At 39.4% G+C, this 16,482-nt stretch overlaps 1 protein-coding gene across 8 annotated transcripts in view; it reads right to left on the bottom strand.

Moving 5' to 3' along the window:
* Window positions 1-386: 386 nt before the first annotated feature.
* LOC106867711 (choline O-acetyltransferase) overlaps window positions 387-16,482 on the bottom strand; it is a 643,259-nt gene continuing 627,163 nt past the window's right edge. For all 8 annotated transcript variants that reach the window (XM_089352873.1, XM_089352872.1, XM_089352870.1 and 5 more), the window contains 3 exons: window positions 3,932-4,070; window positions 1,834-1,896; window positions 387-632 (listed from right to left, as the gene is read on the bottom strand). In XM_089352873.1, coding sequence (XP_089208999.1) covers window positions 402-632; window positions 1,834-1,896; window positions 3,932-4,070 — 433 coding nt within the window. In that variant the 3' untranslated portion in view covers window positions 387-401. The remainder of the gene's footprint in view (window positions 633-1,833; window positions 1,897-3,931; window positions 4,071-16,482) is intronic.

Raw genomic sequence — 16,482 nt, 5'->3', positions numbered from 1 at the left:
AAGTAAATCCGCCCAAAAATAAAAAAAAACAAAAAATCAATATGTCAGGAGTGGCTGTGTGGTAAGTATCTTGCTTACCGACCACATGGTTCTGGGTTCAGTCCCACTGCGTGGCACCTTGGGCAAGTGTCTTCTACTATAGCCTCGGGCCGACCAAAGCCTTGTGAGTGGATTTGGTAGACGGAAACTGAAAGAAGCCCGTCGTATATATGTATATATATGTATATGTATGTATATGTATGTGTGTGTATATGTTTGTGTGTCTGTGTCTGTCCCCCCAACATCGCTTGACAACCGATGCTGGTGTGTTTACGTCCCCGTAACTTAGCGGTTCGGCAAAAGAGACCGATAGAATAAGTACTAGGCTTCCAAAGAATAAGTCCTGGGGTCGATTTGCTCGACTAAAGGCGGTGCTCCAGCATGGCCGCAGTCAAATGACTGAAACAAGTAAAAGAGTAAAAGAGTATGTCACTGTAAAACGAAAATATCCTTACTTGGCTGGTAGATAGTGTGAAATGATTAGCCAGCTTATAGGATTCATCAGCAAATATTTCTGGGATGGGCAGTTCTTTTTCATTGGATATTTCCCTTAATCCCATTAAATGACAGTCAACACCTTGACCGAGAATAGTCTGAAACAAAGAAAGGAAAGAAACCAATCAGAGACAATGACCGAACAAAATAGAAACTGCAAGAGTTTTAATACAAGCTTCATGTGATGTACTCAAAGGGGAATTTTTATGGCTTAGTTGGAAGAGAGAGGGCTCATGGCTGTTTAAAGCCCCCTCTCCCTGCCGAGACAAGTGAGGACGGAAGTGGGAAAGAAAGGGAGACGCAGAGATTTCTGTAGTGGAGAGCAACAAAATATCTGGGGAGCTAATCTCGAGCCGAAGATTTTGGTCGGAATTTTTGCGATTATAACATAATTTGGACATCGAAAAATTGGTTAATTGATTCTGTTTAGTAACAAGTTGACAGAAATACAGTATCTGCCGTTGGGATCTAAAAGCATTTTACGGATTCGGCTCTTCAGGATCCTCGTATCTGGTGTTTAGTGCTGTTGCAATTCTACTTAGGACAAGGGTTATAACTGCAACTTATATTTGGCGATATGATTTTAATGTAAAATGTCTTTTGCTTAGAATATCGCTTGTTATGAAAATATAATCTGTAAGAGGGAAAAGACGGAAAAAAGAAGGTAGATAAATAGATAGAAAGATAGAAAGATAGAGGGAGAGGGAGGGAGAAAGAGAGAGGGAGAGAGAAGGAGAGGGGAGAGAGAATAAAAAGAAAGAGGGTGTAAACAGGCAATTGTAAAGATTGGTGTTCTCATTTATAGTGAATTTGCCGCTGATTATCTGGGCAAGGCATTATACTCTTTTACTGTTACGATGAATCATAACGGCTTTGAGATGAATCGTAACGACTGGATCAGAGCAATATGGTTCTAATGATTTGTTATTTTACTGTGAACTAGTTGACTGCCTTATACATCTATCCTCGTTTATCACGGGTGTTTGATTTAAAAAAGAGAGCACTGTGTTAAATGAATCAGTGATAAAGAAATGATAGAACATGTTTCGTTGTATTGAGCATTGCAGATGGTCGCTGGGACGCGCTAGTGCGGGCCAAGCAAAATCTTTGACTGATCGCCGACCCGTGTTATCACAGATCACCTTGTAATAAGCGTAGAATCAAATGAGCGTACCGTGTTATCATGGATCAGTGATGAATGAAGCAGAGGAAACGAAGATAGACATACCTGACTGTTAAAAGCTGAAAAGTAAAACGTTAATTTCTCTAAAACAACAAAATACTGCTAGAACTTCTTACCTGTGTCATGATTTCGGTTTGTGTTTTCATGGCTGTCCTCAAAAGACGCATTTTGTCTTCGTCCTAGTTAAACAAACAAAATTAATGAATAAACAATGGTTATTTAATAATATTAAGACTCGAAGAAATTGCATGATTTAATACAGTTTCTTGTTATTTTCATGCATAAAAAGGCGGCGAGCTGGTAGAATCGTTAGCATACCGGACAAAATGCTTATCTGTATTTCGTCCGTCTTTATGTTCTGAGTTCAAATTCTGCCGAGGTCGACTTTGTCTCTCATTCTTTCGGAGTTGATAAAATAAGTACCAGTTGAGCACTGGAGTCAAATAACCCCTCCTCCGAAATTGTGGCCCTCTGCCAAAATTTTAAATTATTATTTTGATGAAGGAGTGGCTGTGTAGTAAGTATCTTGCTTACCAACCACATGGTTCCGGGTTCAGTTCCACTGCGTGGCACCTTAGGCAAGTGTCTTCTACTATAGCCTCGGGCCGACCAAAGCCTTGTGAGTGGATTTGGTAGACGGAAACTGACAGAAGCCTGTCGTATATATATATATATGTATGTATGTATGTATGTATATATATATATATATATATATATATATATATGCGTGTGTGTTTGTGTGTCTGTGTTTGTCCCCCCAACATTGCTTGACAACCGATGCTGGTGTGTTCACGTCCCCGTAACTTAGCGGTTCGGCAAAAAGAGAATGATAGAATAAGTACTAGGCTTACAAAGAATAAGTCCTGGGGTCGATTTGCTCGACTAAAGGCGGTGCTCCAGCATGGCCGCAGTCAAATGACTGAAACAAGTAAAAGAGTAATAAATACGTAGATCCTTATAACATTGCTACATTATGCTAACGGTTTATTGGCATCGAGGTGGCAGAATTGTTACTGTGCTAAACTAAATGTTAAGCGTATTTCATCCGTGTTTAACTTTCTGAGTTCAAATTCCGTCAAGGTCGACTTTGCCATTTATCTTTTTGCGGTCAATAAAATAAGTAACAATCGAGTACTGAGGCTGATGTAATTGAATTCTCCTCTTCTCAAAAGTGATAGTTTTGTGCCAAAATTAGAAAGAATATTTAAAGGAGACGAGGTGACAGAGCATTGGGAAAGAGGTCGACTTTACCTTTCATTATATATATATATATATATATATATATATATATATATATATATATATATATATATATATATATATATATATATATATATATATATATATATGTATATATATATGTATATATATATATATATATATATATATATATATATATATATATATATATATATGTATATATATATATATGTATATATATATATGTATATATATATATATATATGTATATATATATATATATATATATATATATATGTATATATATATATATGTATATATATATATATATATATATATATATGTATATATATATATATATATATATATATATATATATATATATATATATATATATATTAATCAAAGGACATATTAACTATGTCTACTTGATGGAAATTACTGTCAAACTCTTAATTAAATCGGCAACTTAGATAAGAGTTTTGACTGTTATTTCCAGCTAGTAGACATACTTAATATGTCCTTTGTTTAATTTTAATCTTTCAGTTATTTAATGCTTTTTGAGGCCTGCAATCGCCTGTATTATTGATTCTGCTATTATCATTTTTAATTGTTGCACTAGATAATAATAGAGTCAATAATATCTTCGCAAATATTTTCTCCTGAATTATATATTTATATATATATCGTACATATATGATATATGTGACAGACGGTGTTAGAATACCTGCTAGAAATGCAATGCTAGAAATAAGAGCTAAATTGCTCTGTGTGCGTTGACTGCAGCATCAGAGCACTTTTGCTCTTCTAGCATTGTATGTGTTCTAATACCTTGTCATATTTAATGACAATTATAGTTTTCCTTTTTGGTGATACATTGCTAAACATCTGCTTAATTTAATTGTGTATGTGTGTGTGTGTATATATATATATATATATATGATGTGCGTGTGCATGTGGCGAGCACATAATCGGAAGTACTTTTCGTAATAAAATTTAACTAGAACTTCTTACCGGAATGTTAGTTTCTCCTGTCATTGATTTGACCCATTCCAGAGCTGCAGGAGAAGCAGCACGGATGTTGTCCACACGACCATAGCGGAATCTTCGAGTAGAAGCGCTCTCGTACGTTGAAACAAGGTGGCCATGAATTCTGAAAAATAACATATAAGAATATATACTACAGTTCTTTATTTAAGAGATGATGAATTATGTACATTATGTACATTATGTACATTATTGACATTTGACGTATATTTGTCCTTAGCTTGTTTGTTGTCAACGTTGTGTTAACAGCAAACAAGATGAGGACAACTATCCGTCAAATGTAAATAATGTCAATAATGAAGAATATATACTGTTCTACAAGAGAGTATTTTAAACAAAAATGTAAACAGAACTTGTCTCCAACTGGATATCATAACTGCATGGTGGATTCTCTCCTATTTTACAAATTATAATGGGAAGGACTCTATGCTTAAGAGTTAAGCGTCTTGAATGCAGTGTATCCTAAATACTAACCAATAACCATTAGTCAATAAACTGAATCTTAGTGGCGTAGCTGGAGTGTGTGCCACCTGGAGCAGCCCCACTACCTAATCCATCTAGGGCTAAACAATAGTGATGGCAATAACAAGGACAGGTACATTGGATAGGGTAGCCCTAGATATACAAACAGGTGGAATGGTCACGGCTTCAAAATCTTCTCAAGCAGGGCTTGAGGAAACAACCAACATTACTTAAAACCACCTTTTTATTGCGAAGTGGACAATTACAGTTGAAAGTAAAGTGTCTTGGCTATGGTTACAGGTAGTATATATATATATATATATATATATATATATATATATATATATATATATATACTGCGGTTTGGCAAAAGAGCCCGATAATATAAGTAAAAACCATAAAAAAAAAATTTAATACTGGGGGAATTTGTTTGACTAAGATCATCTTAAGGCTGTGCCCCAGCATGGTCGCAGTCCATTGTCTGAAACAGGTACAAGATAGAAGTTAAAAGAAGAAGAAAGAATGAATACTTCTGGTACGAAAAGACAAGGGAAATAACTAAGGAGTCAAAGTTACTGAACATGGATTGAAAGTAGGATTTTTAGAGCTCACCAGCAGATCACGACGTTATTAATTCTGTAACTCTATATGGTGTCTTCATCACCAAAATGGAATATTTCTGAAAGTGTTGTGATGTTCATGCCTTTTCAATAACAACACGAGTGAGGCGAATTGTGAACTGAAGCTATAACATAGACTTCTCTTGCAGGCATTTTTACTTTATCTCTTGTTCTGCATAGATAAAATTCCTTTTAAGTCACAAACACACATATATACACACACACGTACACACACGCACACACACACACGCGCACACACACTTACACTCACACACAGACATGCTCGCATACACGGATAGACATACACACATACATATACTCACACACACACACACACACACACACAAGCATGTTTGCACACGTGCGTGCACACACACACACACACACACACACACACGTCTATTCGTTCATGTGCTTACTTGTGGTTGCACTTATTTTCCTGCACATGCGCATACACATTCATACACTTACACCCCCACCCCCACACACATACACTCACACGTACACACTCAGTCACATTAATATGCTTGCACATACACACATACACACACACACATGCACACACAGAGACGAGTATGTGTTTGGATGTGTGTGCGTATACACGTACGCATGTACTCATACATCTACGCACACTCGAATAATCAGATATATTGTAATGTAAGCATGTATCACATATGTATATACAAAACGTACATAATATGTCTGATGTTGTCTTGTAAACAATCTCGAAGTATGGAATGCCACAATCCCATAACGATGAAGAGGGTGGTGGCGGCGGAGAGGGGAATCCAAAGAGATTTTACACGGTAAAGTGCAATGGGAATAAACAAGATGTATAAGTATAAGAGAAAGAAAGAAAGAAAGAAAGAGACAGGGTGAGGGAGAAAGAGATAGATAGATAGATAGAGAGAGAGAGAGAGAGGGAGAGAGAGAGAGAGAGGGAGGGGGGAAAGCTAGATGAGGATAAAAAGGAAGATATAGTGTGAAAGAGGAGAAAGGAGATAGTGCTAAGAGAAATATAGAGAGAGAAGCCAAAAACATACAGAAACGGAAATTAGTACAGAGAAGACAAAATAGGACTTAGATTATATATATATATATAACCGACCGAAACTGCAAAGATGATCTGGAACTCGTCTGAGGATAGGAAGCTCCGAATGATCCATCCTTATTTTTTCCTGTTTTATTGTCGCCTGTTACGTTCTTGCTCCATTTTTTTGTTTTCTTTATATATATATACAATTAACAACGCAAAACAACGCCAGATCATACATTCAAAATAAATGGAAGTGGAGAGACAAGTTACTGAAGAGATTGCAAGAGTGCAATGAAATAATTTAACAAAAAACTATATAAATTAATAAAGGATTTGAACCAGTGCGTGTGTTTATTACCGGCATAATGCCTCTCCCAAGGTTTAATTGTATTTCCTTCAACACACGTATCCACATCAAGAATCTTGCACACGAAATACACATACGAAATATATATATATATATATATATATATATATATATATATATATATATATATATATATATATATATATATATATACACACACACATATATATATATATATATATATATATATATATATATATATATATATGTGTGTGTATATATATATATATATATATATATATATATATATATAGGCGCAGGAGTGGCTGTGTGGTAAGAAGCTTGATTCCCAACCACATGGCTTCGAGTTCAGTTCCACTGCGTAGCACCTTGGGCAAGTGTCTTCTACTATAGCCTTGGGCAGACCAAAGCCTTGAGTTTGTCCCCCACAACCATTGCTCGATAATCGATGTTGGTGTGTTTACGTCCCCATAACTTAGCAGTTCGGTAAAAGACACCAATAGAATAAGTACTAGGCTTACAAAGAATAAGTCCTGGGATCGATTTGTTCAACTAAAGGCGGTGCTCCAGCATGGCCACAGTCAAATGACTGGAGCATGTAAAAGAAAGTATAAAATAATAAAAGGAAAAAAATATATATATAAAACACGCCTAGTGTCTCCAAGTAATCTTCAGGCTTAGTGGACTTGCTAGACGGAAACTGAAAGAAGCCTCTCGCATATGTACATATATATGTGTGTGTGTCTGTCTGTGTGTGTTTGTGTCTGTTTTTGCTCTCATCACCGCTTGTCAACCGATGTTGGTGTGTTTACGTCCCAGTGACTTAACGGTTCGGAACAAGAGACTGATAGAATATGTACAAGGCTTAAAAAAGTACTGGGATCGATTCATTCGACTAAAAAAATTTCCAGGCGGGGTCCCAGCATGGCCGCAGTCTAATGACTGAAGCAAGTAAAAGATAAAAGATATATATATATATATATATATATATATATATATATATATATATATACATACATATATATATATATATATATATATATATATATATATATATACACACACACTCTTATTACTCCTTTACTCTTTTACTTGTTTCAGTCATTTGACTGTGGCCATGCTGGAGCACCGCCTTTAGTCGAGCAAATCCATCCCAAGACTTATTCTTTGTGAGCTTAGTACTTATTCTATCATTCTCTTCATCCGAACCGCTAAGTTACGGGGACGTAAACACACCAGCATCGGTTGTCAAGCGATGTTGGGGGGGGGGGGACAAACACAAACACACACACACACATACATACATACATATATATATATATATATATATATATATATATATATATATATATATACGACGGGCTTCTTTCAGTTTCCGTCTACCAAATCCACTCACAAGGCTTCGGTTGGCCCTCGGCTATAGTAGAAGACACTTGCCCAAGGTGCCACACAGTGGGACTGAACCCAGAACCATGTGGTTGGTAAGCAAGCTACTTACCACACAGCCACTCCTGCGCCTATATATATATATATATATATATATATATATATATATATATATATATATATATATATATATATATATATATATATATATATATATATATATATATATATATATATATATATATATATATATATATATATATATATATATATATATATATATATATATATATATATATATATACATATATATATATATATATACATATATATATATATATATATATATACATATATATATATATATATATATATATATATATATATATATATATATATATATATATATATATATATATATATATATATATGAGAGAGAGAAAGCCATATAGAAAATTATGGGCAACGTATTGGAGGAGGAAAAGTAGGGAGTAAAATTGAGAAAGGGGAAAGGATAGATCTGGTAAGAGATGTAAACGAAGGAGGAACGAAAGGACAAGCAAGGTTGAAAAAGAAGTGGAGAACGAAGAAGGAGTTAGGATGGAAAGAATGAAAGTAAGAATGAAGAATATGCACGAATGTTACATGATCGAATGTATTTAGAGAAAAGAAGAAACAAGCAAAGTAGGAAACAAAGTCGGTGAAACGAAGCAAACTGTAACATGAAGGGAGGTGGGAGGAGGAAGAGAAAAGACGGAGATAGAGGAAAATGGAAGACATGTTTAGATATGTAACTCTTGGAGAAATGGAGAGAAGGAGAGAGAATGAGAGAGGGAGAGAGAAAGAAATAGAGAGAGAGAGACAGAGAGAAAGACAGAAAGAGTGAGGAAAATAGAGAGAGAGGAAAATAAAGAAAGTGAGAGAGTGGAAAATAGAGAAAGAGAGAGAGAGTAGGAAAAAGAGGGAGAGAGAGTAGGAAAAAGAGTTGGGGAGAGAGAGTAGGAAAAAGAGTTGGAGAGAGAGACAGTAGGAAAAAGAGGGGTAGAGAGAGAGAGAGAGAGAAAGAATAAGGCGATTGTGAAATCCTCTTAAGTTTATCTTGTCGATTTAATTGCGTTTGTCTGTCTGTCTGTTTTTCTGTTCCGCTCTGCTCTCTTTTCTTTTCATTTTTGTTTTGCAAAAACAGATTAACGACGCTAAAATCTATAAGTGGGTTGCCTTCCTAATGCATTCTGGCAGGCTCTGCAAGGTCTACTTCTGCTGCCATTGGCAGACAGAACGATGCAAGCAAGCTATAAGCCACAGACTACAAGCTACGAACAAGCTCTCTCTCTTATCCAACCACACACCGTCACGTGAAACCCACTGAACTAAGCTTAGAAGTAATAGAATAATAACTATTATACCTGTACAGTCAAGAATGGCGGTGATTTCAAACAAATTCTTTGGTTAGAATATATTACAAGATTTCTGTCTGGTGGTGGGTTGTTGATAAGGCTCCCTTTTTTAGTCACTTTTTATTGTTTATTAATTTTATATCTTTATAATAATAGTAATAATAATAATAATAATAATAATAATAATAATAATAATAATAATAATAATAATAATAGCTGAAGTTCAAAAGATAGTGCTCATGGGAACTGCCCATATCCTACGTAAAATACTGTCTATGTGATCTCAAATTTTAAAGCAAACACATAATTTTCTTATGGTTTCTTAAACATTCTCTAGAACAACACTATGTACAAATCCAAATATATGGTACCCTAGGCATAACACCTACATGAACTTCCAGCTTGTTGTCTCTTGAAGTCTCTGGGTGAGACTTGGATCCAACTTGTACAAATGCAAAGCAAAAGTCAAACATAAAATAATAATAATAATCCTTTCTACTATGTGCACAAGGCCTGGATTTTTTGTGGGGAGGGGGACAATCGATCACATCGACTCCAATACTTGACTGGTACTAAATTTATCGACCTCAAAAAGGACGAAAGGCAAAGTCGACCTCTACGGAATTTGAACTCATGACGTAGCGACGAGCAAAATACCACTAAGCATTTCGTCCAACGTGCTAACGATTCTGCCAGCTCACCGCCTTAACAGTAATAATAATGATAATAATAATATGGGCACTGCACACATCCTACGCAAAAACATTTTCAATACAGTAACCATAAGAGCATCACAGCAAACCACAGCACATACCCAAGGCACACAGAGCTGCGCTCGGTAGTGAAGTGAAAGCACGTTATAAAAATAAAATTACTGAATAATAATAATAATAATAATAATAATAATAATAATAATAATAATAATAATAATAATTATATGGAAACTTGAATGTTGAGATCGCCAAGATGTAACAGCAGCGAGAGTCAAACATAAAGATTGTTCCTGTTGTCATTGAAGCATTAGGTTTAATACAACCTAACCCAAAGAAACATCTGGAAACTTTAGAAATACCTTACAATCCACTTTACTTGGAACTGCACGCATACAACGTAAAGTGCTGTCTATCTGCAGTCCCTATTGTGACATGATAGACAGCACAAGTCACCGGTACAAATAATATCATTTCAATGTTGCCTACTGCGTAACATCTTTGATATGTTGTTGGCACTCCGTCGCTTACGACGTCGAGGGTTCCAGTTGATCCGATCAACGAAACAGCCTGCTCGTGAAATTAACGTGCAAGTGGCTGAGCACTCCACAGACACGTGTACCCTTAACGTAGTTCTCGGGGATATTCAGCGTGACACAGTGTGTGACAAGGCTGACCCTTTGAATTACAGGCACAACAGAAACAGGAAGTGAGAGTGAGAGAAAGTTGTGGTGAAAGAGTACAGCAGGGTTCGCCACCATCCCCTGCCGGAGCCTCGTGGAGCTTTTAAGTGCTTTCGCTCAAAAAACACTCACAACACCCGGTCTGGGAATCGAAACCGCGACCCTATGACCGCGAGTCCGCTGCCCTAACCCCTGGGCCATCGCGCCTCCACTACATCTTTGATAATAATGATAATAATAATTATTATTATCATTTAAGAAATAAACTAAGAAATTAAAAAGTGGTCGAAGAAGAATGGCGTAAAAATGAAAATTGAGCGCGTCCAGAAAACAAGTATTACTTGGTAGTGCAAGGAGTCTCCGTAAAACCCTTCAAACTTGAAAAGACCCCCCCCCCCCCCCATCTTGATTTACGTGAAGTGAACAGTTGGTACATTAATTAACATCTCCAGTAACAAGCAATGTAAAATGTGATCTGAATGCCAAAACTGAAAATGATGTTGTAAACTCTTGGTTATTGGAGTATTTGATTCTAAATTTAGAAAAATTAAAATTATCCAATTCCCACTGATATACGATGGGGTGCTGATAAGTTCCTGGTTTTAAGCGTGTCGCGAAAGGCCTGGCTAGAGGTTCAATCTTCCGAGTTCTTTTACAGGGCTTGGAAAGACTGAAGGACCGCTGCAATAGGTATGGGAACCTGAGAGAAGAATATGTTACATAAAATCATAATTAACAGGAATAGTTAATCGCAGTATGATTTGAACTCTCAAACTCAAGAAACTCGAGTAAATATTACCACAAGGCTTTCCATTCGCTGTTCTAAAGATTCTTTCAATTTGCTGTCTACAAAGAATAAATTCTTGTAATTCGGCAAAAAAAAAGGTACGCTTATTATTATTATTATTTTTTATTTAACATTTAGTTTGGCGTTTCTGTTAGCTTTAAAACATTGATATTCTGTAACTGACATAAAAACAAAAGACAAACACAACAGCAACAGCAGCAAAGTAGTAGTGGTAGTAGTAGCAGCAGCAGTAGCAGCAGTAGTAGTGGTGGTAGTAGTAGTCATCGTCGTCGTCGTCGTCGTCGTCGTAGTAGTAGTAGTAGGAGGAGTAGTGGTTGTAGCAGTAAGCAGTATTAGATTACGTTGTTTAACTTCAGGTTAAACAATCTTTACTTCAGAGTACTGTTGCTGAATATCTCTCGTTGTAAGATTTAAAAATAGGGATTTTCCAGGTTAGTTTCCAATGGACGTACCTATCATCAAAGGCGTTCCGAGTGTGGCCATTTCGTCTACGTCGTGTATCTAAGACCACGATTATCAAATGTGTATTTTTTGTCGTAAGTTGACAGCGTTGTGATACTATTTTTAGCAGGTCAAGCAACCAAATAGCAGCCCTGCCATCAGCCTGGCAAATACATTAGAACTCACACACACACACACACACACACACACACACACACACACACACACACACACACACACACACACACACAATACATGCGTACATATAATATATGTATATGCATGATTGTGTCGCAAAAAGCTTGCTTCACAACCACATGGTTCTGGGATCAGGCCCACTACGTAGTACCTTCCTACTATAGTCTCGGGCCGACTGTGAGTAGATTTGGTAGACGGAAACTAAAAGAAGCCCGTCGTATCTATCTATCTATCTATCTATCTATCTATCTATCTATCTATCTATCTATCTATCAGAGGGTAACAAGGGTTATCATAAAAAATATTCCTCCCACGGTAGACACACTATGGATAACATCAGCCGTATGTGTCGATATGGAGGAAGTTGATATATTGCAAATTAATGTTTCTGAAAAGCAACAGTGGGTGGGTAAAAAAATGGAGATCCTTCTCCATATTACCCAGGAGTCACTAAATAAAATACCCACCTACATAAAGTTACCATCAACGCAAAGGCTGTATGTAGTGGTGGAAGGCAGACGACCACGCTGTTACATATGTGGCAGTGAAGCTCACTTCCAAAAGGACTGCAATTCTGCCGCGAAACAACAGCAACAACAACAACAACAGCCACGGGAAAACCAAAAACCCAAAACACCAGCATTATTACCCACACCACCGTATGCACAACTGATCAAGCAGCTATATGCGAAAACGAAAGAACGGCAACAACGAACAAACCAACCCAACCAAACAACACCACCACCTGAGTCAAAAACAGAAACAACACCACCAACAACAACTAAAGACAGACCAACACCAACACCAAGAACAACAACCAAGAAGACAACCACTGAGAACGAAGAAAAGACCAATACTACTCCCAATTCCCCAACAACACACACACCACACACACCACACACCACAACACCATCGACAAACACACAAATAGAACCAAATGCTTTGCCTTTACCCCCTTCTGATTCGTCAGACATTTCGTCTTACGATGAAAGTTCTACAGAATGGCAAATAGCCACAGGAAGTAAAAGAAAAAGATCAAAAACAACCCCAAAATTAAATGCATGCAAAGCAGGGAAATATGTAACCGCTGAAAGCCCCTTGCACAAACAAACCAGCACCAACATCACAAAAACACACACAATGCTATCAGCGATAGACACAACAAACACAAAATTAATGGACTACATCATATCGCAAACAAACATTTCTGAAGATAATTATAAGCTGAACTACACCACGCACTACACCACCGAAACACATCAAAATAGTTCACATCACACAAACGCAGCACCACACACTCAAAACCCTCTTTCCAAATGCGGTTGGGGGGTTCCAAAAATATTTATCAAAGAAACTCTTCAAAAACCTCATCCAAGATACTTCAAAAGAAGAGGAAGCTAAAACTTTCGAAACGAGTAAGTAACCTTCTCTCTTGTCTCTTTTACTGTCGTGTATGAAACACAAATTTCGACTTCAACTATGCTTAAATTAGGTTGTGTAAATGTACGTGGCTTGGCGTCAGCTTGGAAGCAAGGTTACCTTCTAAATGACATCAAGTCACAGAACATAGAAATCATGGCTATCAGTGAAACCAGACTCAGTAACCCGCGGGCCCTCAAGTCCATGTTTGGTGGACATTTCGACATTTATTTTTCTCCCTGTCTGCCAAACATGGGTGGTGGTGGTACCGCGGTGCTTTTTCGGAAGAGTCTGAACCTAAAAGTAAGGCCAATATTCCTAGACCCGGAGGGTAGGCTGGTTGTCTTGGACGTCGATAGCACAAACGGGTGTGCTTTCCGTCTGGTGGCAGTGTATGCACCGTCCTTAACGGGTCGGGCGGATTTCCTTAGACGTCTAGAGGTTTTCCTGGGAACGTCACGACCTTTACTGTTAGTAGGGGACTGGAACGCTACCTTGGACACGCATATAGACTATGTGGGAGTGGATAGGAGTAGAAAGGGATGTAAGTGCCTCAAAGACCTGCTCAGACGTTTCCATTTGTCTGACAGGTTCCGACTCGACCATCCGAACGTGCCAACGTGGACTTGGACAAACCGCGTCGGATCGTCGAGATCGTATCTAGATAGAGTTCTATGTAGGACAGCAGATAGAGATAGTGTAGGATGTCCACAATTTAAAATAGTCAGCTACACAGATCACAAGTTTGTGACGTGTACGCTCGACTTAGATAAGACACATAGGCAGGGTCCCGGTTACTGGAAACTGAACGCTTCGCTCTTAGCGCGGCAGGTTTACAGGAACCGGATTAGCGAATTAATTAAGAGGGCGTTAACAGGAGCCATCGTTAACAACCGCTGGTGGTTTGCCCTGAAAATGGCAATCAAATCGGAATCTATTAGGTTTAGTAAAGAACTAGCGATAGATCGAAATAGAGTAGAGGGAGACTTAGTTAAGAAACTAGAAGAGGCACTTACAACTGGCAGCGCAACCAACGTTTTGACTGCGAGGATGGCCCTCGACCAACACCTCAACGCCAAACACGAAGGTTGCGTCGTCAGAGCTAAAATGCGTGCCTTAAGGAACGAAGGGATCGAAGCTGCGCGAGAAGCCCGGGTGGCGGAGGCGCAACGCGGTAACAGAGCCACCATTCGGTCTCTAATCGATGAACAGGGATGTAGTCTGCTCGAACCCGAAAGGATGTGTGGGGCCTTTCAACAGCACTTTGCTCGACTGTTCGGTGCGAGCGGTGAGTCGGAACGCAGGATGGACTTCACTGCCTACCTGACCGGCCTGCCGCGGCTCTCGGCGGGAGAGGCAGAGTGTTGTGAGGGTCCCATCACAGCTGCTGAAGTAAGGGATGCTATGGCGGGCTGCGCGAGGGATAAGTCACCTGGATTGGATGGTCTACCCTACGAGCTGTATTGTCAAATGCCAGACTTGTTTGGCGACCTCTTGGCATCAGTCTACTGCAACTGGCAACAAAACGGGAGAATTCCCGGTTTCGTGAGCCGAGGTGCAGTGACATTGCTGAAGAAAGACCCAAACAAGGGGAATTTTATAGATAATTTCAGGCCCATCACTCTGCTCAACGCAGACTTGAAAATTTTGGCCAAAGTAATAGCCGAGAGGTTGGCGCTTGTCATCGATAAACTGGTCGACAGGGCGCAAACATGCGCCGTGCCGGGCAGAAGTATCCATGACAACCTCCACCTCATGCGCTACATCATGGACAGGGTAGTTAAGGATCCTGGCATGGGTGGGGCGCTGATTAATTTAGATCAATCTAAAGCCTTCGATAGGGTCGACCATCGATACCTAGCGGCCGTCCTCAGGGCAGTTGGCTTTGGTCCCGTCTTCCGCGGTTGGATCGCTGCCTTGTATAGCGGCATCCGATCGGTAATACGGGTAAACGGTCACCTGTCAAAACCGTTCGACATCACGCGTTCGGTCCGTCAGGGATGTCCCTTGTCGGCGCTTCTGTATGTATTGACGATCGAACCACTACTGCGGAAGCTGGCGACACTGAGGGGTATCCCACGAGAGCTGGGTTGCGGGACGAGCGTGTCTGCATATGCGGACGATGTCACCGTCATAGTGTCGAGCGAAAAGCACGTCGAGATGCTAGGCGAGACACTTAAAGAATACGAAACGGTGACAGGAGCAAAAATTAACCCGGAAAAGTCAGTGGGTTTGTTACTCGGCACTTGGAGAAGCAAGCCCATACCGTCCAACAGTGACTCCGTAGTGGGACGCTGGACGGACGGACCGGTTAAACTGCTCGGGGTCTGGTTCAGTCCGGACCTCCAAATGGATAAGAACTGGGACGAGATCACCAGTAGAGTGATCAAACTCAGCCAAACATGGGCTGAGAGAAAGTTATCTCTAAAAGGCCGGGCGGAGGTGGCTAATGTGTATATCGCATCAGTCATCGATTACCGCCTGACCGTCGTGCCTTGTCCCGATGCCACCATCACGAAACTAGAACGCATACTTTTCCGCTTTCTGTGGAAGGGTGGCGTTCCGATGGTGAGGCGATCCATTTGCTGTCAACAACCGTTACGTGGAGGACTGGGGATGCCGTGGTTAATGATGCGCAGACATGCGCTGAGACTGCGGCATCTCTGGAACTTCATTGACGACGGTGAACAGGTGTGGGCGCCGTTTGTGAGGCACGCCTTCCCGCAGCTCGTCTCACTCACCGAACTGCAAACATGGATCAGGAAGAGACCGAAACTGGGCGAATGGCACCGCGAGTGTCGCCAAGCTCTACAACAGCTCTGCCGTCCGGGATCAAACTTGTGCAACTTCCAAACGACCAATGCGTTCTATAGAGGACTAGTGGAGGGGAGGTCTGACGACACTCTCGGGGCAAACCTGGGTGTCGACGAGAAATTCTTAACCCGCCTTTTCAAGACGACGTTCGGGCCGGGGCCAATGGATAATTTCCAGAGATCCCTGGCTTGGCAATGCTATCGAGACGCACTACCA

The sequence above is a fragment of the Octopus bimaculoides genome, chromosome 5 (assembly GCF_046866305.1).
Source record: "Octopus bimaculoides isolate indiv1 chromosome 5, ASM4686630v1, whole genome shotgun sequence".
NCBI classification, from domain to species: Eukaryota; Metazoa; Mollusca; class Cephalopoda; order Octopoda; family Octopodidae; genus Octopus; species Octopus bimaculoides.
This window is presented reverse-complemented; position numbering and strand designations above follow the sequence as displayed.